General features: G+C 45.7%; 1 protein-coding gene across 2 annotated transcripts in view; it reads left to right on the top strand.

Moving 5' to 3' along the window:
* Nucleotides 1–27174, top strand: part of LOC144690070 (uncharacterized) — a 137077-nt gene that overhangs the window by 33927 nt on the left and 75976 nt on the right. For both annotated transcript variants that reach the window (XM_078557578.1, XM_078557577.1), the window contains exon 6: nt 17518–17755. In XM_078557578.1, the coding sequence (XP_078413704.1) occupies nt 17518–17755 (238 nt within the window). The remainder of the gene's footprint in view (nt 1–17517; nt 17756–27174) is intronic.

Genomic DNA, 27174 nt, shown 5'->3' on the forward strand with positions numbered 1-27174 from the left:
ATGAGTGCAGCTCCAACAACACTCAAGAAGCTTGACACCATTCAGGACAAAGCAGCCCACTTGATTGATACCCCTTCCACAAACATTCACTCCCTCCACCACCAATGCACAGTGCAGTGCAGTGTGTACCATCTACAAGATACACTGCAGCAACTCACCTATGACAGCACCTTCCAAACCCATGACCACTGCCACCTAGAAGGACAAGGTTAACAGATACATGAGTACACCACCACCTGGAATTTCCCCTCCAAGCCACACACCATCCTGACTTGGAAATATATCGCTGTTCCTTCAGTGTCGCTGAGTCAAAAACCTGGAACTCCCTCCCTAACAGCACACAAACTGCAGCAGTTCAAGAAAGTGGCTCACCACCTTCTGAAGGGTAATTAGGGATGGGCAATAAATGCTGGCCTTGCCACTGATGCCCACAACCTGTTACTGAATTTAAAACAAAGGTAAGACAGGGCTGCACTGTAATGCCTTACCCAAAAGATGGGCTGGTTGAGATTTGAATTACCCACCTGAAGTGAACAGGCCTTTGGCTGGTTCGTCAATTTTTCCACCTTGCCCGCAACGATCCCTGCCGTGGGTGGGGTCAAAAAAATCCCGGCCAGCAGCTCTGACAGGGCAGCACTCCTTCAATCCTGCATTGGCAACATCAGCCTGTTTTTTTGTGCCCAAGCCAATGGATGGACTTGGTCCCACAACCTTCTGATTGAGAGGTGAAGCACAACTGACACAAGCTCTTGTAGAAAGCTTTTCCTGTCCCTCTAGCCAAAAGGCAGTACCCTCAACTGTGCAGCAGCCCCTCAGTACTGCATTGGTGCATCAACTCTAACTTTGGTGCTCTCGTCTTGGGGTGAGACTTGAACTCAAACCTTCTGAATCAGATCCATGAGCGCTGATCGCTGAGCCACATAAAGCTTTTTAGGAAACCTTTCCCTTGCCTCTAGCCTATTCTAAATTGGAGGGATGGTGGCGAGGTTGTATTGGAAAATTCACTGTTACTGCCCGCCTCCCCCCATGCTATGGGTGTGAATGCACCCACACAAGTGGCACCTGCATCACAAGCTTTGGTATCACTTAGGTAACTCATACTTCAGACACTTCCTTTACAGAATTAACTTGTCCCATTTGCCAGCTTTCTCTCTGAACTGGACTGGGTTCCTTGAGCTAACTCTGTCTTCTTTTGCCACCTGAATGTCTCTAAGCCTTCTTCCTGCAGTCTTGGTCTGCTTGAATCGCCTCTCATTTTCATTATTTCTATTTTCAACCCAGCTCTGTCTGACAGCTAGGGCCGGCACTTTAAAATAGTCCGAAAGGATTGCCGCTTGGCTTTCCATCTTGGAGATTTGCTTTTAATCGTAAAACAAAAACCCCACTAAACTTTAATAGGCTTTTGTGGCCCTGAAAATGAGAAACCATATAAATCCAAACTGCAGACGACTGGTTGCTTCCTGCAATGTTATTAATCTTGAGCAGAAGTCCAACCATCTGTTACAGTTCTGCTCTTCAAATCAGATGCTCACTTGGCCATGTTGTCATCTGAGATCTTTCCCTTCAGGATTTAATAGCTTTGCAGTATTTCACTGTGCTCGAAATAAAGAAGGCAAAAATCATTTTTATTCCCTCCTCTGCCATTTGTTATATTTTTCATGGTCAGTCTTTAAACATGCGAAAAAGAGAGTTTTAACCCTGTCCTGCCTGAAACCAGTTGCTCTGGGATGCCAACTGCCTCGAAACCCTGGCAATGCAGAGGCGATGCGGAACTTAATAGCAGGTGCTCGTGGTCTGAATTTTATGCTCCTCACTGACAGGGTTTTCAGGTGGGTGGGGCAGCATGAAATTGAAGGGACGGGATTCCCTCTGGGTTCCCACCCAACCCAACCACACAGCGATTTTACACTGGGGCGGGCAAGGCCATGGACGGGAAATTTCCTACATTACAAAAGTACTTTACTGGCTGTAAGGTGTTTCGTGACGCCCCGTGATTGTGAAAGGTGCTTTGTAAATGCAAGTCTTTCCTCATTAGGATTTTTCAGCTTTGTTTGCTGCCCGGCAGTCAGCCAGATTGAAAGACTGCCAAGCGGGAAAGCCAGCAGCACAGGACAGCAGCTGGGGGATGGTCCCTGGCAACTGAAGGAGACTGCGGGGTGGGTGGTGGGGGGGAGGGGGCAGGGAATTAGAGTGCAGGGTGGAGGTCATCGGTGGGGGAGACTGGAGCTCAGGCAGGCAATAGATTACGAGGAGGAAGAAATGGCAGGTGTGTGGGGTTGGTCAGTCAAAAGTAAAGTACTTTTGTAATGTAGGAAATGCATGAGCCAACTTGCGCACAGCAAGGTCCCACAAAAGGCAATGTGATTATGACCAGATAACCTGTTCATTTAGTGCTCTTGATAGAAGAATAAATATTGGCCTGGGCATCTCTCCTGCTCTTCTTTGAGACAACATTATGTGATCTTTCATATCCAGCTGAGAGACAGGCCCTTGGTTTAATGTCTCACCTGATAGGCAGCACCTCCAGGAGAGATTATGTAGAGGGAGGCACATCATGGCAGGTTTACTTGTTTTCTTCTCCTAGCCCACAAGCAGTGCTGGAAAAGCTTCTGGATCCAGCCGCTCTCATCAGCCTTTAGCTGCCTGGTTTCATGAGCCCCATAACCCACCTTGCAGCCATTAAATTGAAATGGCTCCAAAACCTTAAGGGGCACAGCCTCATTAACATATCAAAATCACTAACCTACCTCTTGAGGGTAGATTATGCCTTTCTGCAGGAAAAACCAGGAACAACGATTTAGATTATTTAATTCAATGTAAAATACTTTACAGAAAGCAAAATATAGCCGGGGTAGAAAGATGGCATTAATTGAGTGAGAGAGTGACAAAAGAGATGGAAAGAAAAAGTTAAATAAGTTTTTAAAAAGATCTCCAACAAAAAAAGTTAAGATCCAAAGGAATGAGACTCTACACTTGTAAAGTTAATTTTCAGTGCCAGAGAGGTTGTTTGACAGTAATTAAAATTTAACACTTCATTAAAAATTCACTTACACCTAAATGGACAAGACCTAACTTTTTCTGGTGAGTTTATTGGGTTTCTAGTAGGAAAGTACCATAACTTTACACTGTCATGTGTTTGAATGCTGAGTCTCTCAGTGATGTACTGGTGCAGTGAAGCCTATGGAGGAGCTGGGCAGCTTGGACAGCAATTTCCTGATTTCCAAGTTTAACTGCACGTGTGTCCAATTTACTGTATAATATCTGTGAGTGCTGATAACTTCACTATCATTCCTGCCTCAAAGTCTGGGCTGTTTTAATGTGTTTTTTTAGTGATGTCAGCTGAGGGATAAATATTGACCCTCAGGACACTGGGGAATAACTCCCTGCTCTTCTTCAAAATAGTGACTGAGGGAATTTTGACAACCCACCTGATAGAGGAGGTGGAGACATGGTTTGAAATCCCATTGAGGAGAGGCTTCTGGAATGTCAGAGAATGACATGAATGAGCTGAGCATGTTACAAGGATGTGTGGAGCTCCTGAGTATGAATGCATTGTCACTCCCATGTGCTTGAACCTGAATAAAAGGACGCACAGCACTGAGCAGTTGTTTAGGGTGAGAAGAGAATATAGAGATTTCCCATTGCAATGGAAACTGGGAGATTCAGCTGGTACAGTAACATACCAAATTTCCCATCTTTTAGCTGACCTTGTTTCATCTTGACATACATCTGTTTATATCAAATTGACTACATGTAGTCATGACAACTTACTAATGTAATCGCAGTGGCATGGAGACGTACAATCATGGACAATGGAATGATTCTTTCAATGCAGCACTGATTTTTAATCAATTTGAAGTCGGGTTCCGAAGAAGTCATATTGAACTTGAAACGTTAACTCTGTTTCTCTCTCTACAGATGCTGCCAGACCTGCTGAGTATTTCCAGCACTTTCTGTTTTTATTTAAGATTTCCAGCGTCCGCAGAATTTTGCTTATTATTGTGTTGCACAAATTTTTGTTTCTTAACAAAGATGGAAATCTTTGGGCTGGGAAGTTACCACTTGAATTACTTAAATGTGATTTGTTTACTGACCCAGAGCTGTTGAGTAGGAACTTGCTACCACAAGCTGTTGAAGCAAATTGCATAGCTGATTCAGTTGATAGTATTTTTGCTTCTAAGTCAGGAGCAAACGGGGTTGAGTCCTGCTCCAGGGGTTGAACTCAAAGTGCAGAGGGAGTGCTGCACTGTCAGAGGTGCTGCCTTTCAGATGAGATGTTAAATTGAGGCCCTGTCTGCCCTCTCAGGTGGAAGTAACCAATCCTATCGCACTATTTCGAAGAAGAGCAGGGGCATTTTCACCAGTGTCCTGGCCAAACTTTATCCCTAAATCAAAATCACAAAACAGATTATCTAGTCGTTATCACGTTGCTGTTTGTGGGAGCTTGCCGTATGCAACCTGGCTGCAGAGTTTCCTACATTACAACAGTGACTACACTTCAAAACTACTACTCCATTGGCTGTAAGGTGCTTTGGAACACTCTAATGTTGTGAAAGCCGCTGTATAAATGTACGTCTTTATTGTAATAGGTACATTTAAGGGGAGATAGGGGGAATGAAAGGAATAGAAGGATATGTTGATAAAATGAGAGGAGATAGAGTGGGCGATGGCTCATGTGGAGCATAAACCCCACCCAGACCTGATTCTGTGTTTTAAACTCTATGTAATTAACTTTCAAATAATGGACAGATGGCTGGAAAATTGAAACTAACTTATTTGTTTCCACAACACTGCACCAATATTATATCTGTATCAGAGCAATTAGGCTTTTCAGTTATTGGGTACTTACTGTACAAGTCCTTTGAAAAGACTGTCAATGTTCTTTGAAAGTAGTTGCAGTATATTCTTTGACCTTGGGGCAGACAGTGTTCCATAGAAGAAATTGCTACATTGAATGAGGATAAATTTACACCTGTCACGTTTCAACCAATTGTAATGTCTTCACTTGAAAGATGAAAACATTTCTCTGAAATGCTACATCTTAACTATGCCTGCTTTTGGGCAGGAAATTGCTTCAAAACCCCTTTTTGTTATTCAACTTAAGCTTCATGCATTTAAACAAGCGTTTAAACTCAAAGGGCGACACAGAATGACAAAGTTTTCCAATCCCCACTGGGAACATATGTCCTCACAGAATTGCAAGAAATTAGGTGTCAGGTTTTTCGGCTGAGCAATTTTCTGAGGAACTGCTTAGGGGGAACGAGAAACTCCTTTTTTTTTTGTCTAATTTGCTGGAACTCCCCCAGCAGACTAGGACAAGGGCACCAGCATTCTGCGCTCTGCTTTGGAGTGTGAGGCCATTTCCAAGGTCTTTGCAGCATGGCCCTCCCAACAGGATTCAATACTCACACCTTTCCAGAAAGAAGGAAAGACTTTGATTTATGAAGCACCTTTCACAACCTCAGGACACCCATAAGCTCTGTGCAGCCAGCCATTGAGGTGTCATCGCTGTGGTTATGTAGGAAAGGCAGCAAACAAATTATGCGCACAGCAAGCTCCCACAAACAGGAATGTGATAATCGCCAGATCATCTGTTTTAAGTGATATTCATTGAGGGATAACTATTGAGCATAAAAACATAAGAGCAGGAGTAGACCACAAGGCCTGTCAAGCCTGTTCCACCATTCATTGTGACCATGGCTGATCTGGGTTTCAACTCCACTCTCCTGCCCACTGCCCATATCCGTTGATTCCTTGAGAGACCAAAAATCTGTCTATCCCAGCCTTAAATGTACTCAACAATGGAACATCCACAACCCTCTGGGGTAGGGAATTCCAAAGAGTCACAATGCTTTGAGTGAAGAAATTTCTCTTCATCTCAGTCCTAAATGTTCGGCCCCTTGTTCTGAGACTGTCGGTCCCCTTCTTAATCTTGAATATTGCTTTGAGATCACCTCTCATTCTTCTAAACTCCATGGAATATAGACCCAATTTACTCAGCCTGTCATCATAAGGCAACCCTTCCATCTCAGTGAACCTTCACTGTACTGCCTCTAATGCAAGTATATCCTTCCTTAAATATGGAGACCATAATTACCCACAGTATCCCTGGTGTTGTCTCACCAAAGCCCCATACAATTGTAGCAAGACTTCTTTATTCTTGTACTCCAATCCCCTTGCAATAAAGGCCAACATACCATTTGCTTTCCTAATTGCTTGTTGTACCTGAAGCTAACTTTTTGTGTTCCTTGTACGAGCATACCCAAGCCTCTCTGAGCATCAACATTTACAAGTTTCACACCTTTGAAAAAATAATCTGCTTTTCTATTCTTACGACCAACGTGAATAACCTCACACTTCCCCACGTTATACTCCATCTGCCATCTTATCCACTCACTTAATCTGTCTGTATCTCTTTGCAGCCTCTTTGTGTCCTCCTAACAGCTTGCATTCCCATCTAGCCAGGGATAACTCCCCTGCTCTTCTCGAAATGGTCTTTCGCATCCACCTGAGAGGGCAGACAGGTCCTCAGTCAATGTGTCATCTGAAAATGTCACTTCAGCAGTGTGGCATTCGCTCAGTACTCTGCTTAGAGTGTCAGCTTAGATTGCTGCACTCCAGTCTTGGGAGTGAGATTTGAATGCTCAACCTCCTGACTCAGAGATGAGAGTGGTTCCCAAGGAGCCACAGCTGACATCTTACCACAGTGATGGAAAGTCCAATGGCTTCCATGCCAGACCCTGGTCTCAATCTTGTCTTAAAGAGGCAGATGTCTAACTTGGAGATGCAGCTATTCACCTTGGACAGATTGATGGAGCAAATGGCCGAGGGATTTCAAGGAGTCACCCACCTCTCCAGTCTGCTCTGGCAATAATTGTAGGGCTACAAGCAGAAGCTTGGGCTTCCAAAATTCACTGGCCAGAAAGACCCCCATAAGCAACTGTCACCTTCCCCCAGCATTTCAGGCAAGTACAATAGGATTGATCACTTTGGTGGGAAAAGAATTTACTGCATAGGTTGTGGAGATTGATGAATGCTTTCAAAGTTCTTTAATGTGGAATTTAGGGAGTAGTGTAGGAGTAACAAGAACTACTAATATTGAGGGACTTTTTGTCACTTTTCAGACAAAGGGATTGAAGACTCCAAAAGCATTCTTAGCAACTGCTCCCTTGCATCTCTAGCTTTTTTAGAAATTTATTCATTCACAGGGTCTGGAGTTACTGTAAGGAGTTTTTGCACATCCCGAGCTGCCCTTGAGAAGATGGTGGTGAGTCACCTTTTTGAACCGCTGCAGTCCGTGTGGTGTAGGTACACCCACAGTGCTGTTAGGGAGGGAGTTCCAGGATTTTGACCCAACAATGATGAAAGGAACAGCGATATAGTCCAAAGTCAGGTTAGTGTGTGTCTCGGAGAGAAATGTCCAGGAGGTGGTGTTCCCATGTGTCTGCTGCCTTGTCCTTCTAGGTGGTAGAGGTTGTGGATTTGCAAGGTCCTGTGGATGATGCAATGCAAGGCTTCTCCTTCATGGTTCTTCCTCACCTTCATAAGATTCTTCTTCCCTGCAATTTTTTTTTCTCCTTCACATATTTATCCAGTTCCCTTTTGAAGGTTGTGATTGAAGCTGTTCCCACCACCCTATCAACTGGTGGCTGAAGCTTCTAATGTATATGAGATAGGAAAATTTTATTTGGAAATTGTTGTATCTGTTTGGTGCTTGGCACCAATGAGGCTTTCTGCTAAAGGAAATATAGAAGAAAATATGGAAAACTATGGAATCCGATTCCGTGGAAGACCACCAGCCTCTCAATGGCAATGTTGTGTCTCCATTGAGCATGAGTTCACAGTGTTATTGGATGAAGTGATGTATTAAAGATTGATCTGATCATTTCTATACTACCAGGTAAAAACAGCTTGCTGTATACCACGAAACTGGGCTAACAACTGTGACAGCCATTCATGCTTTAATAACTAAATTAGAATGCTGAACACAGACACAAAAAGTCATTTTTATCGACTATAATGAGCAACAGGTGTTGGTCTAAACAATCAGGGAAAATGACAAACTTACAAGGCTGGAACACGCCTGATTAAAGTCTGCCTTTAATGGCCACTTTCTTGTTCTGAAGTTGGTCATTTTCATTCAGTAATGTATTCTTAATCAGGTAGTGGTGCAAACTGATTATCATGTGTATCTAGCCTATCTAAAAATAAATAGAAGTCTTGTGCGTAGTAATAAAAACAAAAAATCTGCGGATGCTGGAAATCCAAAACAAAAACAGAAAAAGAAATACCTGGAAAAACTCAGCAGGTCTGGCAGCATCGGCGGAGAAGAGTACAGTTGACGTTTTGAGTCCTCATGACCCTTCAACAGAACTGTTGAAGGGTCATGAGGACTCGAAACGTCAACTGTACTCTTCTCCGCCAATGCTGCTAGACCTGCTGAGTTTTTCCAGGTATTTCTTCTTGTGTGTAGTACATGTCCATAAATTGTGGGAATATTGATTTTCACACTCAAGATTCCCCTCATGCAATGGCCCTAATTTTCAATCCTTTCAAAGGCATTCTTCAAGCAGAGGCGACTTCATTGGCTCAGGCATGTTCGCAGGATGGAAGACAGTTGCATACCCTGGGATTTTCTTTGTGGCAAGGGAGCTGGATCCAGAAGACTAATGGGAAACCCAAAGTTCCCTAAGTATCAATTCTCACACCCGAGAGACACTAACTGATGACAGAGGAAAATGGCGACATCACCTGTGGGCCAACATACGTCACCTTGACGATCAGTGGCTATAGCAGCTTGACAACAGGCACCAACAGCAAAAACAACGACCCCCAAAGACACCGGATAATCACTTCACATGCGGCACTTGTGGCACGTCCTGACTCTCGCGGATTGGTTGGTCTCTTCAGCCAGCAGCAAAAGTGCACCATATAAAGCTACTCCCTAATGGATCTGATTTGCTGCATGTCCATCACCTTACACAGATGGAAGGATGATGACGATGATCACACCCATTGCAATTTGGTGAAGAGTGTTTAGATCAGGAGCAAATTCTGCCAGAACAACAGCATCCTACTTTCATGCGAAGGTTCTTAGCCAGCTAAGGAATTTACCAACAACGATGAACAGTAAAAGAGCCTCTGGTCCATTCAGCCTGTCCCATCGCAATATATACACAAGTCTCAACCAGTCAGCAGTTAAAATGTCAATGGCGGTCCTACATAAATAGGATTCCAATTTGTCTGAACGTGTGAGGCTCCTGTCTGATTCAGGTGGGTTCTATGGCCGTCCAAAAAAGACCCGGTAGAGTTGAAATCAGCCGTAGGAAGGGAATGGATCGGTAAATTGGTCCGCTCCATGTCGACTCCAGTCTGTCCAGTTTCCGCCAACTGAAGAGAGTTAAAAATCCCTCCTCATGGATTCAGGTTATGGTTGGGATGCTTTGTGCCTTTAGAGTCCAGTTTGATTTTGATTTTTGTTAATATGATCGTCAGTCTATGGTTTTTGTTGCCTAGTCCGTCAAATCCTCCATTTATACAAATAAAATTGGATCGAGTCTGTGGGACAGAAACAGGCTATTCGACCCAGCTGATCAGAACTAGCCTTTATGCTCCAGATGAGCCTCTTCCCGTTGCTCTTTAACTAACCCTATCAAAACATCCTCTATTCCTTTATCCCTCATGTGTTTATCTAACTTCTCCTTAAAATCCCCTATTTTATTCACCTCCACTATTCCCTGTGGTAATGGGTTCCACATTCTCACCACTCTCTGGGTAAAGAAATTTCTCCTGAATTCCTGACTGGATTTATTTGTGACTATCTTACATTTATTACCACTAGTTTTGGCCTTCCCTCCAAATATGAAAGGCTGGGTTTGCTGGCGCACGCACAGTTGTATGCTGGCGTTAGAGCGAGGTTAGCGGCATCTTTAAAGGGGGCAATGTACAGCAGGATACATGCGCGGCTGCCATCTTTTTAGGGGGCAATGTACAGCAGGATACATGCACGGCTGCCATCTTTAAAGGGGGCAATGTACAGCAGGATACATGCACGGCTGCCATCTTTAAAGGGGGCAATGCGCAGCAGGACTCATTCGCATTCATCACTGTCCCTGGCAGCAGGAGGAGAGTATGTTGTGAATTTCTACCCTGGAGTCACAGTGATGGATTTTGGAAACTCCTTTTACAGGGAGCTCAGGAGGGGAGGATTTACACCCAGCAAATCCAAACCAAGAGATCTGTTTGTCTCTTCTGAATTTCTATCCTGACAGTGGACCTTGGAAACTCCTTTCACAGGGGGTTAGAAGGGAAGGATTTGCAGATGGGACGGTCGTAGTATTTCTAAACTCTGTGTCAATATTCCGGAAATGTAAGGGGATTGTAGGTTGCTGTGAGTGTTAGACTATATTGCCTCTCCTCATTCGTCCCCCTTCTGCCACTCTGAGTTCCAGGCTGCAGGCTCCAGCAGTGACGTTATTAGATTTCCGCACATTCACGGAGGGGCATCGGAGGCCATCTTGTGTGGCCATATTGCATTGGCAGGAGACACAGTGAATATAGAAACGCCTTCTCAATGCCTACCATGCCGAGCCTCTTCATATTCTTTCGCTCTTGCTGGCTTCAGTGTTTACTCTCCTAATGAGCTGTATCAAATCAATGCCACGTGAACAGGGTTAAATTTTAATTCCCGCAGGTTTTGAAGCCATGGTTTGCCATTAGCAGAACGCTGTTTATCACGTTCCGGAAATAAACTGGGGAAAGTTGCTTCTGACTGTTCATGAGAGTGATGAATGAGCTTACTGACGATGGAAAATGTCTCAATGTTCCCTTTTATGACGTTGCTAAGCTCTCGTCGACCGAGTGAGGTGGACGCCAGCTGCTACCTCCTTACGTCTCCTTCATTTACGTCAGCAGCACAGCTTCAGTTGTATTACATGAACAAAATAAGCGCTGGCCTCGTTTTCTTCAGTCCGAATGGATATGCTTCATTAAGGCTTTGTAACAAATGGAAAGAAAGGCTGAGAGAGCCAGAAATTTCTATAATGCCTTTTACAACCTCAGGATGTCCCAAAGTGCTTCTTGCTTGTCAAGTACTTTTGAACTGTGATGACTATTGTAGTGGAAGGGAAACACGTCACCAATTTACTGGCAGCAAAGGTTGCAAGGAAATTATTGATCAGGCAGACTTTTTATTTAGTGCTCCGGGTTGAACAAAAACAACAATGTATATTTAAATAGTGCCTTTAATACTATTGGGGGGAGGGGGAGGGGGAGGGGGAGGGGGAGGCAGTGGCATAGTGGCATTGTCACTAGACTAGTAATTTGGGGACCTGGGTTCAAATCCCATCATGGCACATGGTGAAAAAAAATCTGGAGGCCAAGAAACCATTATTGTAAAAACCCATCCGGTTCACTAATGCCCCTTAGGGAAGGAAATCTTCAGTCCTTACCTGGTCTGGCCTACATGCAACTCCAGACCCACATTGCCTCTGAAATACCTAACAAGTCACTCAGTTCTCAAGGGCAATTAGGGATTGGCAATGAATGCTGACCAAGCCAGTGATGCCTCTATCCCATGAATGAATAAAAAAACAACAAACAAGCCACATAACTAAAGAGGTAGGTCCTAAGGAGGCTTTAAAAGAGGAGAGACAGGTGGAGAGGTGTAGGGAGGGAATTTCCAGAGTTAGGGAGTGATTAAAATCAGGATGCTCAAGAGGCCAGAATTAGAGACCTCAGAAGGTTGTGGGGCTGGAAGGGAAGAAGTGAGGCCATGAAGGGGTTGTGAAATCAAGAAAGACATTGTTTCAACAGGAACAAATGTAGACTAGTGAGTGCAAGGATGATGGGTGAATGAGCCTTCAGTTAGGAGGTGGGCATGAGAATTTTGGATGGACTTAAGTTCATGGAGGATAGAATGTGGGTGAGCATGCAGAAGTGTGTGAGAATAGCCAAGTCGAAAGGAAACAAAAGCATGAATGAGGGTAACAGCTGCAGATGAGGCAGCGGTGAAGCCGGGTGATGTTATGCAGGTGGTCTCAGTGATGATGTGGATATGTGATTGGAAGCTTACCTTGGGCCAGATATGACACGGAGGTTGTGAGCAGTCTAGTCCAGCCTCAGGCAACTGCGAGGGAGAGAGATGGAGTTGATGGCAAGAGAGTGGACTTTGCGATGGGGCTGAAGAAAATGGGCGGGATTTTCTGGCCCCACCCACCGCCGGGGATTGTCCGGTCCCGCAGAAAGTTGATGGAATTTTGGCTGGTCCGCCACATCTCCTGTGGCAGGCTCCACCACACCGGGACTGTAAAATCCCAGCCAATGCCTTTAGCTTTCCCTATACTTAGTTGGAAGAAATTTCTGCTTCTCTTGCACTGAATGTTGGACAAGGAATCTGCTAAATGTTGGTTAGGACACCAGACAGCTCTGCTTTAAATAGTTCCATGGGATCTTTAGGTCTGGGGCCTCAGTTTAATGTCTCATCCAAAGGACAACACCCTCGACAGTGCAGATATCCCTCAGTATGACACTGGGGTGTCAGCCTAGATTAAGTCTCTGGCATGAGACTTGAAACTGTAGCCTTGACTCAAAGATGAGAGTACTGCCATCAATCCAAGGCTGGGAAATCCCCATCCCCTAGCCTGCAAAAATATGAAAGCTAATACTTTGAATTGATGTCAACACACGTAACTCAGTTACACATTCAATTCCAGTTATAATTAAAACGTACAAAAGCCATGAATAACGTTAGGCTCTATGTCTATAGTGTGATTTCAGATGTCAACTGAAAGTGGTTATATAATTTGGGACTTAGGCTACCAGACTGGATCCTGGGCACGGTAAAGCTAAACCCATACTAACTTACGTCCCCTGGAGTCTGTAGGAACGCCTGAGAACTTTCCACACTTAGAACGGCTTTTTGTTCATGTCAGAAGACAGTGGGCAGAATCATCTGTGCCCGCTGGCGTCGGGCATGTTTGGCGGCGGGAGCGGACAATATGGCGAGAAGGCCAAAAATCAGTTTCACTACCTCGTGAAACCAGTTTGTGGTTGTCCGCTCAGCCTGTCGATGGCGGATTGTGTTTCCTGTCCTCGGACGTCGGGAACCTCATTGTAATACATCAGCATATCATTATCAGGCCAGCCCGCAGTACTCATTCCCCCCCACCACCAACCCCCCGACTCTGGATCGTCCGCCCACATTGGCAGGAAAACATGCCAGTGCAGAACACGTCTTGACAACTGTGATGTGCGGAAGTCAGGATTTACCACCAGGGCCTTGCTCACATCGTGGACATCCGAGCAGCAGAAGATGCTGGAGCCCAACACCAAGGGCACACGGGAGGAATGTCCATGGCAAGCTGGGTGGATTCTCATGGACATGACTCCACCGCGAAGCAGCTCACGGAAGTCGGAAAGTCACCGCTGATGTTCACAACGGATGATGGTCAAAGGGGTGGAGAGGAAGGTCTAGGATCAACTGGGCGAGGAAGAGGTGTCGGGGGGGTGGTGAGGCTGGGAGAGAGGGGAATGAAGGTGTCGGGAGGGTGAGGTTGTGAGAGTGGGAATGAAGGCGTTGGGGGTTGAGGTTGGGGGGGAGGGAGTACGGGGAGGAGGGGGTAACAGGGAGAAGATGGCAACTGGGGAGGTAGGTGTAGGGGAAGGAGTTTGGAGGGGGAAGGAGTGCGGAGAGGGGATGGAGTAAGGGTGGAAGAAGGAGTCAGGAAGGGGGAAGGAGTAAGGCTGGAGGAAGAAGTGAGGCTGGAGGAAGAGGTAAGGTTAGAGGAAGCAGTTGGGAGGGGGGAAGGGCTAAGAGTAGCAGAAGAAGTAAGGATGTCTGAGGGAGTCAGGAAGGGTGAAGGACTAAGTGCGGGGGGAGTCTGGGGGGTTGGGAGGACTAATCGGGGGCAAGGGGATCCGGGGATGAAGGGGTCTGGAGTGGGGCATTTCTAGGTGAATGTGCAAGGGAGGGGTCTGATGGATCCATGAGTGCCTCCTGGGGAGCGAACTGAGGGTGGGCGTGGTATGAGGGAACATTGAGAATATCCGAGGGCAGAGTGAGGCAGTAGGGTGGGAGGGTGAGGGTTCGATGGTAGTGGTAGAAGGAACAGCGAGGGTGGTCGATGGGATCTCGGAGGCAGGCACGGACCCTGGGGGTGGGAAGGAAGAGTTGGGGAGGTTAATGTGGATGAGGGTGGGATTTTTGGGAAGGAAAGGAACATGCACGTTCACCTGGACATCCCCGAAGAAAAAGGGTTGTGGCTGGTAGGTGACGGAGGGGAGGCGGAAGGTGATGCTGGGAGGTAGGGGTTGGGGGGGTTGGTGGGGTGTGGTTCAACTGTGACAGGGGAAAGGAAATGTGTGACCGGGGGAGGGTAAAGGACAGGAGAGTGAACATAAAACCGAATAAGAACCATGCTGTCCAAATGGAAAGTGAAAAAAGAGTCGTGGTGGGTGAGATCGGGTGCTGCATGGGAGTGTGATCAGTGGGTGGGCGGAGATGCAGGTCAGCTCAGATGGGCAACTGAAAGCGAATCCCAGCAGGCAACAACCAACATGCTCAGGACATTGAGATGGGAGAGCACGAGGCTCTGAAAGACCCTGCCACACACACTTCTTCTCCCTCCAGAATCACCCATCGGCCAGCTGCTCCCTGTGCGGTGACAGAGGACAAGTTTGACGGGCTCCCAGGCAGAGTGGACTCGGAAGGAGTGGACAGCCTTGGAGATTCCTGAGTGGATGACCCAGGGGTGTCCAGCTGCCGCTCCTCCTTCATTCGGGTGCCCGAGGGCCCCGGTCTGACTCGTTGAGAGGAAGGAGCACCTGGAGGGATGTCGAGGTGCCCCGTTTCCCACTCGCATTGTCACTGCAGGAACTCACCCATGGCTCCCACGATGGAGTGCAGGTCTGCGCACATCTCCGCATTCTGCTGAACCAGGGTCTCCATGGCATCCACTATCCTCCCCATGAGACTTCCATACACGCACAAGTGGGCACCAAGTCATCAGAGAGCAGGTGGACGCACTCCTCTGACCCACATGCCACTTTGTCGAGGGCTTCCAACAGCTGTGCGTGTGTTCCCCCACCTTCTACTGACTCTCCAGGATGAGTTGGAAGGCCGAATCCAGAGGCTCATCATCCGACTCAGACCCCACAGATGCCTCATCTCCAGCCGTCCTCCGAGTGCTGGGGAGCTCGGCTGAACCTGCCTCCTGCTGCTGTGGACACGTGTCCATGCAGTGACCACTAGATTGTGAACCCAAGCCTGCCCTAAATCTAGATTTTACTGAGGTGTGTATCTCTGCGCTGGTGCAGGGTGTGGGTAAGCGCTGTGACGGGTCTTCCAGGCTGCTTATTTCCAGCTCTTCAATGGAGGCGGTGTCCTCTTGGCTGGAGGTGAGGACCTGGATGGAGCTGAGGGACTGACTGGCTGAGGGTGTCGGTCGCTTGGCAGAGCTCCCTGTGAACCAAAGTAGAGATAATTAGTGCACGGCAGCAGAGTCAAAAGCAGGAGAGCGAGCACCCACAGTTGTGTTGAGAGAGGGATGATGTGGTGTAGGTTCCTCACATGGGTGTTCGCCGCCAACCTCACCGTTGCCATAGGCAGGGTCCACATACTCACCAGTCAGCGTGATGGCACACTCCTCAAAGTGAGTGAGGGGTCTAATGTGGCCATCCCACCCATGGTCTGGGACCTCTCCCTGCTGATGTGAACCAGCTTCTCCTGCATGAAAACAGATGGAGAGAGTGTGAGCAGGACACAGGGCACTGTGTGGAATGTTTGTGTGGTGAGCGGAGCCACGGACAGGATGAGGACTCGAGCTCCAGAGGATATGAGCCTGATAGAGATATGAGGGTTAATGATGTTGTCCCCTGGGGTTTGACATCCCCATGGATGTGTGATGTGCCTGTGAGTGTGTAAGTTGAGAGTGATGAGAAGAGTGAGTGACCTTGGCGGAGCGGATGAGACCATTCATCCTGTAGCGGCACTGGGTGGCTGTCCTCTTTTGCAGGGCATTGGCGCTGATCACTGCCTCCCATGCTGGATTGGTGATGCTGCCGCCCCTCCTGGGGTCAGATAGTGGGTAGAGGACATCACGGCGGGCCTCCACGGCATCTAAAAGGTGCTCGAGGGATACGTCACTAAACCTGGGACATGCAGTCTTTTTGCCTTTCACGGTCATCCTGTCTTCTGTGCAGCAGGCGTGGTCTGTAAGCACTGAGAGGTGTGCATGTGGCTGGACTTTAAATATAGCGCCTGGCCTGAGGAAGCAGCGAGGTGATGGCGTGGCTGGCGAATGAGAGCTCACCTGCCATGGAAACGGGGTGTTTCCCGGGAATGCATAATTAATGTGTTGTGTTTGGGATGATATGGCATGGAAAGCCGCCATTACTGCACTTAGTGCAAATCTGGGGAGATTCTGCCCAGTGAGTGTAGCATTCAATGATTTAATTGATCTCTGTTTGGTTGTATTAGCCTGTTCATTGATCTATATGTTCTCTGTGCTTGAATTCTTAAGCCTGCAGGTGGAGCTAGAGGGCTTAAGTAAACTGACATTACACAGAACATTCCAGAATCTGGGCTGAGACCATATGTTTAGAAATCCTGTAATTGCTGAGATATTTGTAAGTACTGGAAGTAAACCTGTTGTAGATTTAGAACAGGTGTCATCTCTGCATTGCTGTGAGATAAATCAGACACCTAAGATATACAGCAAACTGGCGAATACATAACAGAGAGCACCATCACCCCACGCTCTTACAACACAAGGCATGGAGCCCTGGAGCAGTGTATAGAGACCTCTTTTGATTGGAAAAATTCTGATGTGGCCAGTAATACAACTCGGGTCTGCTGGATGAGCATCACGCCAGAGGGTTTATCAATGTTAGAATAGTATCACAGCAAAGATAAAGCAATATATGGTGTAAAATCAAATAAAACATTGCTGTGCATTGTGACATGTAATACTTCTGATATTTAATTGCACCGAGTGTTATATGAAAAACTATTTAGCCTTTTACGACCTCACAACATCCCAAAGCATTTTACAGCCAATGAAGTACTTTTTGAAGTGCAGTCATTGTTGTAATAGGAAACGTGGTAGCTAATTTGCACACAACAAGCTCCCACAAACAGCGACGTGATAATGACCATAGAACCTATTTTTAAAAATGATGTTGATTGAGGGATAAATATTGGCCAGGGCACCGGGAAAAACAGCCTTGCTTTTATTCGAAATACCGCCATGAGATCTTTAATGCCCACCTGAGAGGGCAGACAGGGCGTCGGTTTAATGCCTCACCCAAAAGGTGGCACCTCCAGCAGCGGCTGCACTCCCTCAGTACTGCACTGGAGTATCAGCCTAGATCCTTATGCTCAAGCCTCTGGAGTTAGCTAATTCAATCTAGACACACATTAAATATACAAAGCTTAATGTGCCAATAACAAATCCTAGATTTTTGTGTAGAAATTGGTATAAAATTAAAGCATTTAATGTTTCTTGTGTGTTGTTACAGGAAAGCCCTGAGGGATTTTGGAATTCCAGGCCAAAGCAACAGGGACAAGTTGGACAGAAGAGGCAAGAGTTCCGGTCTCCTAAATAGTCCGTGGAAGTCCCCAAACAGCAGCTGCCAGTCAAACATCCAAGATTTGTCTGTTGTCACCAACTGTGGCAGGACCGAAGACCCCTACAAGATATCTGTAGCTAAACAAGAACTGACGAGGACCAAGCCAGGTCACCAGGAAGTGTGCGAGGTAGGCATGTCGCAAATGCGGTCTAATACTAATCCGTCGAATAGTAACTTAGATGTGTGGTTCACAACATTGAAGGTGGAGGTGCATTGAAAAATCCTTGGGCTCTGTGTACTGCATATTTTAAAACTGTGACCATGTACCAGTTCCAACTACAATAGGAACTGCAGTTAATCCCCCCGCGTAATATTACAGAAACAGGAGGCCCACTCGAACCTCCCCTGGGCCATAACCGAACCAACTTTTTCTTTCATACATTCCCTACTTTTGCCGAGATTCTAGTTACTAGCACCCTGAGCCTCAGTATAATTGGCCCGTTGCCTCACCCCATTGAAATACCAGCAGAAATCTCACATTCCCCTTTTGGTGAGCTCAAAACTGGGACTTGTTTTGAGAGCAGAAATACCAGCTCTCATCCTGACATTGAGTTCGCTGGAGCTTGGCAATGAGGAAGCGGACCAACGTGCCACACCCTCAGCTGAAAATCGGTGGTCGTGCTGGAGGGAGTTTACCATGTTCAGAGAGGCGTAGATCTGCTGGAATGAAGAGTGGGAATTTCCAGATTTGGTAACCGGAAAAGGGAGTGAACTCCAACCCACCATGTTGAGAAGGAAATCCGGGGCGGAATTTTACGCTGGCGGGATTTTACCGTCCCGCTGATGTCAGTGGAGTTTTGAACAGCTTGTCGCATTTTACGGCTGTGAGGGGGCTGTAAGATTCTGTCCCTGGGAGTGGCAGGGGGAAGTTCTGCTAAACTTCCCCCAGAGATGATATTCTGGAAACACACAGTCTGTGAAGAGGAAGTGGGGTTGTATGATGGGCACCCAATGCAATTACCCTCCATTTTGACCTCTGCTAATGTTGAATTTTAATCCCAGTGGCACAGCAGGGGGTGATGCAAGATTAAGAAAAGTGGGTCCTTGTAGGTCATGGGTGGGTGATGCCTTATACCAGTCACTGGACCCAGCTGAGAGTCCAGAATGTAAATGAGACAGGGGTTATTGCCCAACCGGACCCCCTCCCCTGCATACCCAGCCCGCCCTGAACACAAGCCCGACTGCCAATACTTAAAGTATAAAGGTTTAAGGGCTTCCCTGAATCCTGTCCTTAAGTCCGAAATGTTCCATGTTGCTGTCTTCCCTCTCTATGTAGCCATGTCCTTGCACTATGCTGCTTTGTTAGCTGTCTGCATGCAGGAGATAGGCATGAGAAAACAAATGGAATGATCAATCTCCATCTTGCACCTCCTCTGCCACCTCTCCATTTCCCATGTGTCTGCCCATGATGGTAATAAGATTTTGTCAATAATTCTGTCAATTTCTGAGGCGATCTGCTGTCTGAAATCCCATGACCTTGATATGTTTTGTACCTTGCTGTCATCCCAAAGTGCTTTCTTTTAGGAATGGTATAAGATTTATTGTTAAAATGAGTCCTTTTGACATGGTTTATGTTATATTTTAAATTCAACCCTTACATTGAAAGGCTATGTTACGTTGAAAGGCTTAATCTCTATCAGTTCCTTCTTCAAAATAATTAAATCCCTAACATCTTAAAAAGACAAATAAAAATTTAGAGCATTGAAGCCGTCCTGTGGTACTAGTCATGCTGTCCTGTTATTTAATTACAACAGCTCTCCAATTATATCTAGTTAAGTTCATTATGAATTTAAATAGGAAAGTCTAGTGAGTGTTGATTTAAAAAGAAACACTTGCATTTATATAGCGGCTTTCACAACCACCTGGCATCCAAAAGCGCTCGCAGCCAATGAGGTACTGTCACTGTTGCAATGTAGGAAATGCAGCAGACAATGAATGCACAGAAAGCTCCCACAAATGACGATGTGATAATGACCAGAGAACCTGTTTTTGTGCTGTTGATTAAGAGATGAATTTTGGCCAGGACACCAGGGAGGACACCACTTTGACATAGTGACATGGGATCTTTTATGTCCACCTGAGAGGACAGGCAGGGCCTCGGTTTGACCTCCCGCCTGACAGACTGCACCTCTGACAGTGCAGCACTCCCTCAGACTGTCAGTTATCACTTTTGTTCTCAGACTTGGGCTGGATTTTCCCATCCTGACGTGGGGAGCAAATGTGTTGGACGGGCTTTAAAAATGGTGGCCAGGATCCAATTTTGGGATTCCTGGCCCCATTCCCAGTGCTGGCAATTTTCAGTGGCGCAGGATAAGGGGGTTGGTCGGGAGCACGTGCGATGATGTCCCACGTTGCTGGCACTGTTGGGGAAGTGAGCATTTCAGACTTTCCCCAATTTCCATGGAATCTGGCCGGTTTTGGAAGGCAGCTTGAATCACGGATTTTTTTAAATTCATTCGTGGGATGTGGGTGTGGGTGTTACTGGTTAGGTCAGCGTTCATTACCCATCCCTAATTGCCCTTGTTTAGGGGGCATTTAAGAGTCATTGACTGTGGATCTGGAGTCCCATGTAGGCCAGACCAGGCAAAGATTTCCTTCCCTAAAAGGCATTAGTGAACCAGATGGGTTTTTATGACAAACAGCAGCAGTCATCATTAGACTTTTAATTCCAGATTTCTATTGAATTCAAATTCCACCATCTGCTATGGTGGGATTCAAACCTGGGTCCCCGGGAGCATTACCCTGGGTCTGGGTCTGAAGATTACCAGTCCAGTGATAATACCACTACACCATCACCTCCCCAACAGAAGAGATGTCCTGAATAATGGGGAACCATAGTTTGGAGTCGGGAACTGTGTGACGGGTAAGTTCAAGAGGTGTTGCCAACTTCACAGGCCATAATGAAATGCTGTCTCATAAGTTTTTAATACATTAAATGATAAGAGGGTTTTGTTTTAAGTGACCATGAAATAACATGTTTGCCAGGTTGTCACTTGTAACATCTGGCTGGTTGTCAAGGCAATGAACAGCATTGTGAAGGTGGAAAAGTCTTTGGATGCATTAAAGTACATTATAGAGTCATAGAGGTCTACAGCACAGAAAAAGGCCCTTCAGCCCATCGCGCCTGCGCCGGTAAAACAAGTATCTAACTATTCTAATCCAGTTTTCCAGCACTAGGCCCATAGCCTTGTATGCTATGGCATCGCAAGTGCACATCCAAATTCTTCTTAAAAGTTTTGAGGGTATCTGCCTCTACCACCCTCTCAGGCAGAGAGTTCCAGATTCCCACCACCCTCTGGGTGAAAAAATTCTTCCCCACATCTCCTCTAAGCCTCCTGCCCCTTACCTTAAATCTATCCCCCTGGTTATTGATCCCTCCACCAAGGAGAAAAGTTCCTTCCTGTCTACCCCATCTATGCCCCTCATAATTTTATACATCTCAATCATGTCCCCCCTCAATCTCCTCTGCTCCAGGGAAAATAATCCCACTCTATCCAATCTCTCCTCATAACTAAAACTCTCCAGCCCAGGCAACATCCTGGTAAATCTCCTCTGCACTCTCTCTAGTACAATCACATCCTTCCTATAATGCAGATTCCAGAACTGCACGCAATACTCTAGCTGTGGCCTAACCAGCATTTTATACAGTTCCAGCATAACCTCCCCGCTCTTATATTCTATGCCTCGGCTAATAAAGGCAAGTATCCCATATGCCTTCTTAACCACCTTATCTACCTGTCTTGCTACCTTAAGGGACCGGTGGACATGCACACCAAGGTCACTCTGATCCTTAATACTTCCCAGGGTCCTACCATTCATCGTGTATTCCTGTGCCTTGTTTGTCCTGCCCAAGTGCATCACCTCACACTTACCAGGATTAAATTCTATTTACCACTCATCAGCCCATCTGATCAGCCCATCTATATCCTCCTGTAATCTAAGGCTATCCTCCTCACTATTTACCACTCCACCAATTTTCATGTCATCTGCGAACTTACTGATCAACCCTCCTACATTCAAGTCTAAATCGTTTATATATACCACAAACAGCAAGGGACCCAACACCGATCCCTGTGGAACCCCTGTGGCATCCAGTCACAAAAACACCCCTCGACCATCACCCTCTGCTTCCTGCCACTCAGCCAATTCTGGATCCAATTTGCCAAAATGCCTTGGATTCTTGCTTTGGGCTCTTATCTTCTTATCAGTCTCCCATGCGGGACTTTATCAAAAGCCTTGCTGAAGTCCAAGTAGACTACGTCAAATCCATTGCCCTCATCTGCACACCTGGTCACCTCTTCGAAAAATTCAATCAAATTGGTCAGACATGACCTCCCCTTAACAAAACCATGCTGACTGTCCTTGATTAATCCCTGCCTCTCCAAGTGAAGATTAATACTGTCCTTCAGGATTGCTTCCAATAGTTTCCCCACCACTGAGGTCCATGGATAAAGTGCTAATCTATATTGTACAATACTGAAATTCAGATCTGATGGTGTGGAATGAGCACAGAGCTTTGCTTTTATCCTTCCAAGTTCAGTTGAGCCATCTGGCTGTTTCAAATGGGCCAATTTGTGCTTGGCCTGCCTGGTGACTTCCAGGTTGCTATGTAGCTTAGGGGGAACATTGGTTGGGAGTTTATCTATTGACACTTTATGACTGTGCTGAAATCCAGAGCAAGTGTAGTCCTAATATAGAATGTGGGTGCCAATCAGTGAAAACTGTTGCACAAGTTACCCAGGCTTATTTTTCTGGCTGTTGTACTGTTTGCCTGCAACACACAGTTCATAAACCATGTTCAAATGTCCCTTTTGGAGAAAAACAAGGTTCACCACATTGTGTCCACCCTTTTTATAAGCTATGCATTATGATTAGGACATTATGGGGCCTTGAAGGGTCACATAAACTTCATAAAAATCTTATTTTTCATTCTGGGTATCCATCTGTTGGCTTTACATATCAGACAAACAATAGACTCATTATTTCCATTTTAAAATCCTTGACAACCCATTGCTTGTTACTTTAAAATCATATGGTATCGGCAGATGATAAAGGCTTTCAGAAGAAAGAACTAATACCATTGCGTTCGACATGACAATCTCACAGTATTATAATATCATATGTCAGGAAATTAATGTGACATGGGGTCACATGTCTTTGTATTACCGTGCTGCTGTTATTACACAGTGCCACCATGATAAGATTTTTGCTGAACAATGCAAAAAATAAAGTGTAACTCATGGTTTATAAACACTGATAGCTCTTTTAAAAATATATATTTTTGGGATGTGGGCATCACTGGCTGGGCCAGCATTTATTGCCCATTCCTAATTGTCCTTGAGAAGGTGGTGGTGAGTTACCTTCTTGAACCGCTGCAGTTCCATGTGGTGTAGATACACCCACAGTGCTGTTAGGGAGGGAGTTCCAGGATTTTGACCCAGCGACAGTGAAGGAACGGCGATATATTTCCAAATCAGGATGGTGAGTGACTTGAAGGGGACGTTCCAGGTGGTGGTGTTCCCATGTGTCTGCTGCCCTTGTCCTTCTAGGTGGTGGTGGTCATGGGTTTGGAAGGTGCTGTTTAAGGAGCCTTGGTGAATTCCTGCAGTGCATCTTGTAGATGGTACACACTGCTGCCACTGTTCGTTGTTGGTGGAGGGAGTGAATGTTTGTGCTTGGGGTGGCAATCAAGCGGGCTGCTTTGTCCTGGATGGTGTTAAGCTTCTTGAGTGTTGCTGGAGCTGCACTCATCCAGGCAAGTGGGGACTATCCCATCACACTCTTGACTTGTGCCTTATAAATGGTGGACAGGCTCTGGGGACTTAGGAGGTGAATTACTTGCTGCAGAATTCCCATCACTGACCTGTTCTCGTAGCCATAGTATTCATATGGTTGGTCCAGTTAAGTTTCTGGTCAATGGTAACCCCAGGATGTTAATGGTTGGGGATTCGTTGATGGTAATGCTGTTGTGATGGTTAGATTATCACTTGTTGGAGATGGTCGTTGCCTGTCACTTGTGTTGCATGAATGCTACTTGCCACTTATTTGGCCAAGTCTGAATGTTGTCCAGGTCTTGCTGCAGTGTCCAGGCCGTATACAATGCTCATAAGTGTCATTTACAAAATTCTTAATTCATGTATGAACACACCACCATTTCAATATATACATGTTCATTCACATTGGCTCTCATTATGAGATGGCAGATCTTTTATTTATTTGGTTCCTGACACAAAATAGCTTTAACTGGTAAAAATGAGTGAATTTCTATGCACAATGAGGTAACAATAATACTACTGGCCGGTGATAACCCATACTTTGTCTCCATGTATGCCTCCTGCTTCCTAAAAAAGCCACCTCAGCAGGTTTGCCTTCTGGCTCCTCAGCTTTACTTCCTCTGCTCTTGGTTGCCAAGTAAAGGAGGAATCTTCCTTCTCCACCTGCCCTGTTCCTCAGCCTCTTGTATTTCTCACACTTGCGGCAATAATGATTCTGGCAGGGCTGTATTGTAAGGAATTTCTTAATCTCTTTAGGCCTTTGCATTGCTGCTTCAAGCTGCCTGTTTGTGTGTTTGGTAATGATCCTGTGGCTGCTTACATCTCATTCTATCTGTGCTTCCAAGCTGTCGTGATATAAGACTGAGCCAAAAAACTTCGGTCTCCCAGACACCTTTGTTGTATTCTACTTTCTCAAGGGCAATTAGGGATGGGCAATAAATGCTGGCCTAGCCAGCGACGCCCACATCCCATGAAAGAATATAAAAGAAATCTAATAATCCTGACACCATTGGTTGCCTTAAAATGAAGGTCTTGTGACTGCTGTCTATTTTGATAGTTGCAGATGACTTACACATTTCAGTTACTGAAAGCCACAGATGCAAGTGTCATTTGTGGCTCAGTGGTTAGCCCCCTTGCCTCTGAATCAACAGGTTGAGGGTTTTCAGTCCCACTCCAGACACTGAGTACAAAACCTTTTGGTTGGCCTCTGATTGTGAAGTGCTAAGGGTTGGGATGTTAAACTTGGGCCCTGTTTGTTTTCTTAGTTGGTAGTAAAGGATCCCATGGGACTAATTCAAAGAAGTGGAGGGGAGTTGTCCCTGATGTCCTGGTCAATATTTATCCCCCAATCAACATCACAAAAAGAACTGATTATCTGGTCATTATCACATTGCTGTTTGTGGGAGTTTGTTGTGTGTGCAGATTGGCTGCTGCATTTCCAGCCTTACGACAGTGACTACACTTCAACTGTAATTCGTTGGCTGTAACGTGTTTTTGGATGTCCTGAGGTGGATGTCACTAACCTCTCCTGTGGCGATTTGGAATGAGTGGCACCAGTAAAATCTCAAGCCTGACAGTGCTGGAGTTCAAAGTGCAGGAGGTACCATAATAGTATCTTTGACACTGTAGTGATAACTTGCAAAGGTGGTTTCCCTCAACTTTCCTAGTCAAGAATCACAGGAAATTTCACATCCTAATGATCACAATATATTAACAGTACCTCTTCATGAACTGATGCTCCCACAACATAATAATTGTCCAAGCTTTTTGTTTGAAGGACCCCATTTCAAATGATCACTAATCACATGCCATTCACCTAAATTATAATACTATATAATTCTCATGAGAGTGCTGCATGTGAAGAGCGTTTAATAATGCTTTACAGATTGACATACATACCTGCTTCATTGGCACCCGATCCACCACCTTAAACACTCACTCCCTCCACCCTCCACCACTGACGCACAGTGGCAGCAGTGTGTACCATCTACAAGATGCACTGCAGCAACTCACCAAGGCTCCCTCGACAGCACTTCCCAAACCTGCGACCTTGACCACCTAGAAGGGCAAGAGCAGCAGATTCTTGGGAACACCACCACCTGCAAGTTCCACTCCAAGCCACTCACCATCCTGACTTGGAAATATATCGCCGTTCCTTCATCATTGCTGGGTCAAAATCCTGGAACTCCCTTAGGTGTTTCTGCTTCTCAGTGCAGATTCTGTCTATCCTTGTACTGTGCCCTAGGTGAGACAGTCAACCCTCTCTGCACTGTACGTATGCGGTGGGCAAGCTCCACTCCCCCCTCCCCAATGCGCTTCATGTTATTTTGTGGACCTCTGGAAAGTGTTGGTGTATCTCCAAGGGTTGGTGCTCCAGCTGTTTACTACAGAACTCCCAAATTAATCTCACTGCCCTGCATCCTACCCATTTCCTTGCATGTTCCTCCGCTTCATATATTTATTCATCTTGCTCTTAAAGGATGGAATTGCCTCTGAATCAACCACCCCCCTCAACCCTCTAGCTAAATTCTCCTAGGCTCTCTCCTTGGTCTTTTAGTCATCACTAAATTCCCTATCCAGATGAAATCATCTTTCCCTATTCATTTTATTGAAATAATTTGGAAAAAGTTCCACTAAATCTGTCCTTAGCTGCCTCTGATCAGTGCAAACAGCATGGAGTTTGATCCCCATTCTGGCTGGGGTGCATGCAGGGCCTGTCCCCTTGTTCTACCTGTGGTGGAGATCGTGGTGCTGTAGATCAGACCTGCCTTCAGGCAGAGAGCTGAAGAAGAAGGCCTCTGTGAACAACTGAAGAGGAGAGCGCAAAAACCAAGAGGCACAGAGAAATAGGCAGTGGAACTGCCCTTAGGCAGATCACTACTACCACCATTAAACAGTTCAAATAAGTGAGTTAAGGTTTTCCCATTAAAACATCAGAGAGGAATAGAAGTGTTAAATGTTCATAATATGGCATCACTAATGGTAATGACTCGGCACACAAATGATGAGTTAACAACGCGTATGGCTATTGCTGCTATCTTAATGACATAACAACAACAGCTGTTCCTTGTGTTGCCGCTGCACTAGTTACTTCACATTGATTTTTCTCTTCACTCTGGTGTTATTAGAAATGACTAAGAACCAACGAGATCAATACTAACATTTTATTTTGCATTAGCAGCCCTGAGGTGAGCTTTCAAATCTATTCCAGAGTAAGTTTTGCCATCCATTTCTGATTGTAAAAGTCAAGCAGTTGTAAAAATTTGTGATTAACTTTTACATCCATTTCTCGCTGGTAGTAAATTCTTGGACTGGCACAGAAAATTGGGAATGGAGCCAATTTATTTTATTTGACAGCACTTCACTTGTGGTGTAGTTACAAAACCAAACTGACTCTGAAAGGTGCATATGTAGAAAATGATAGAGATAGATAGATGTATCGTGGCACAAATGTCAAAGTGCCAGCTGAAATCAGCATAGTTGATCATTTTAAAAATTAGTCAGGAGGGGGTGGGTGGTTGTGGTATAGTATTATCACTGGACTAATACTCCAGATATCCAGGGGACCCAGGTTCAAATCCCACCTTGGCCAATGGTGAAATTTGAGTTCAATACAAATTCTGGAATTAAAAAGTCTGATGATGATCATGAAACCATTATCGTAAAAACCCATTTGGTTTACTAGTGTCCTTTAGGGAAGGAAATCTGCTGGCCTTCATTTGACTCCAGACCCACAGCAATGTGGTTGACTCTGAAATGGCCTAGTAAGCCA

Source organism: Cetorhinus maximus, chromosome 14 (assembly GCF_964194155.1).
Source record: "Cetorhinus maximus chromosome 14, sCetMax3.hap1.1, whole genome shotgun sequence".
Classification (NCBI taxonomy): Eukaryota; Metazoa; Chordata; class Chondrichthyes; order Lamniformes; family Cetorhinidae; genus Cetorhinus; species Cetorhinus maximus.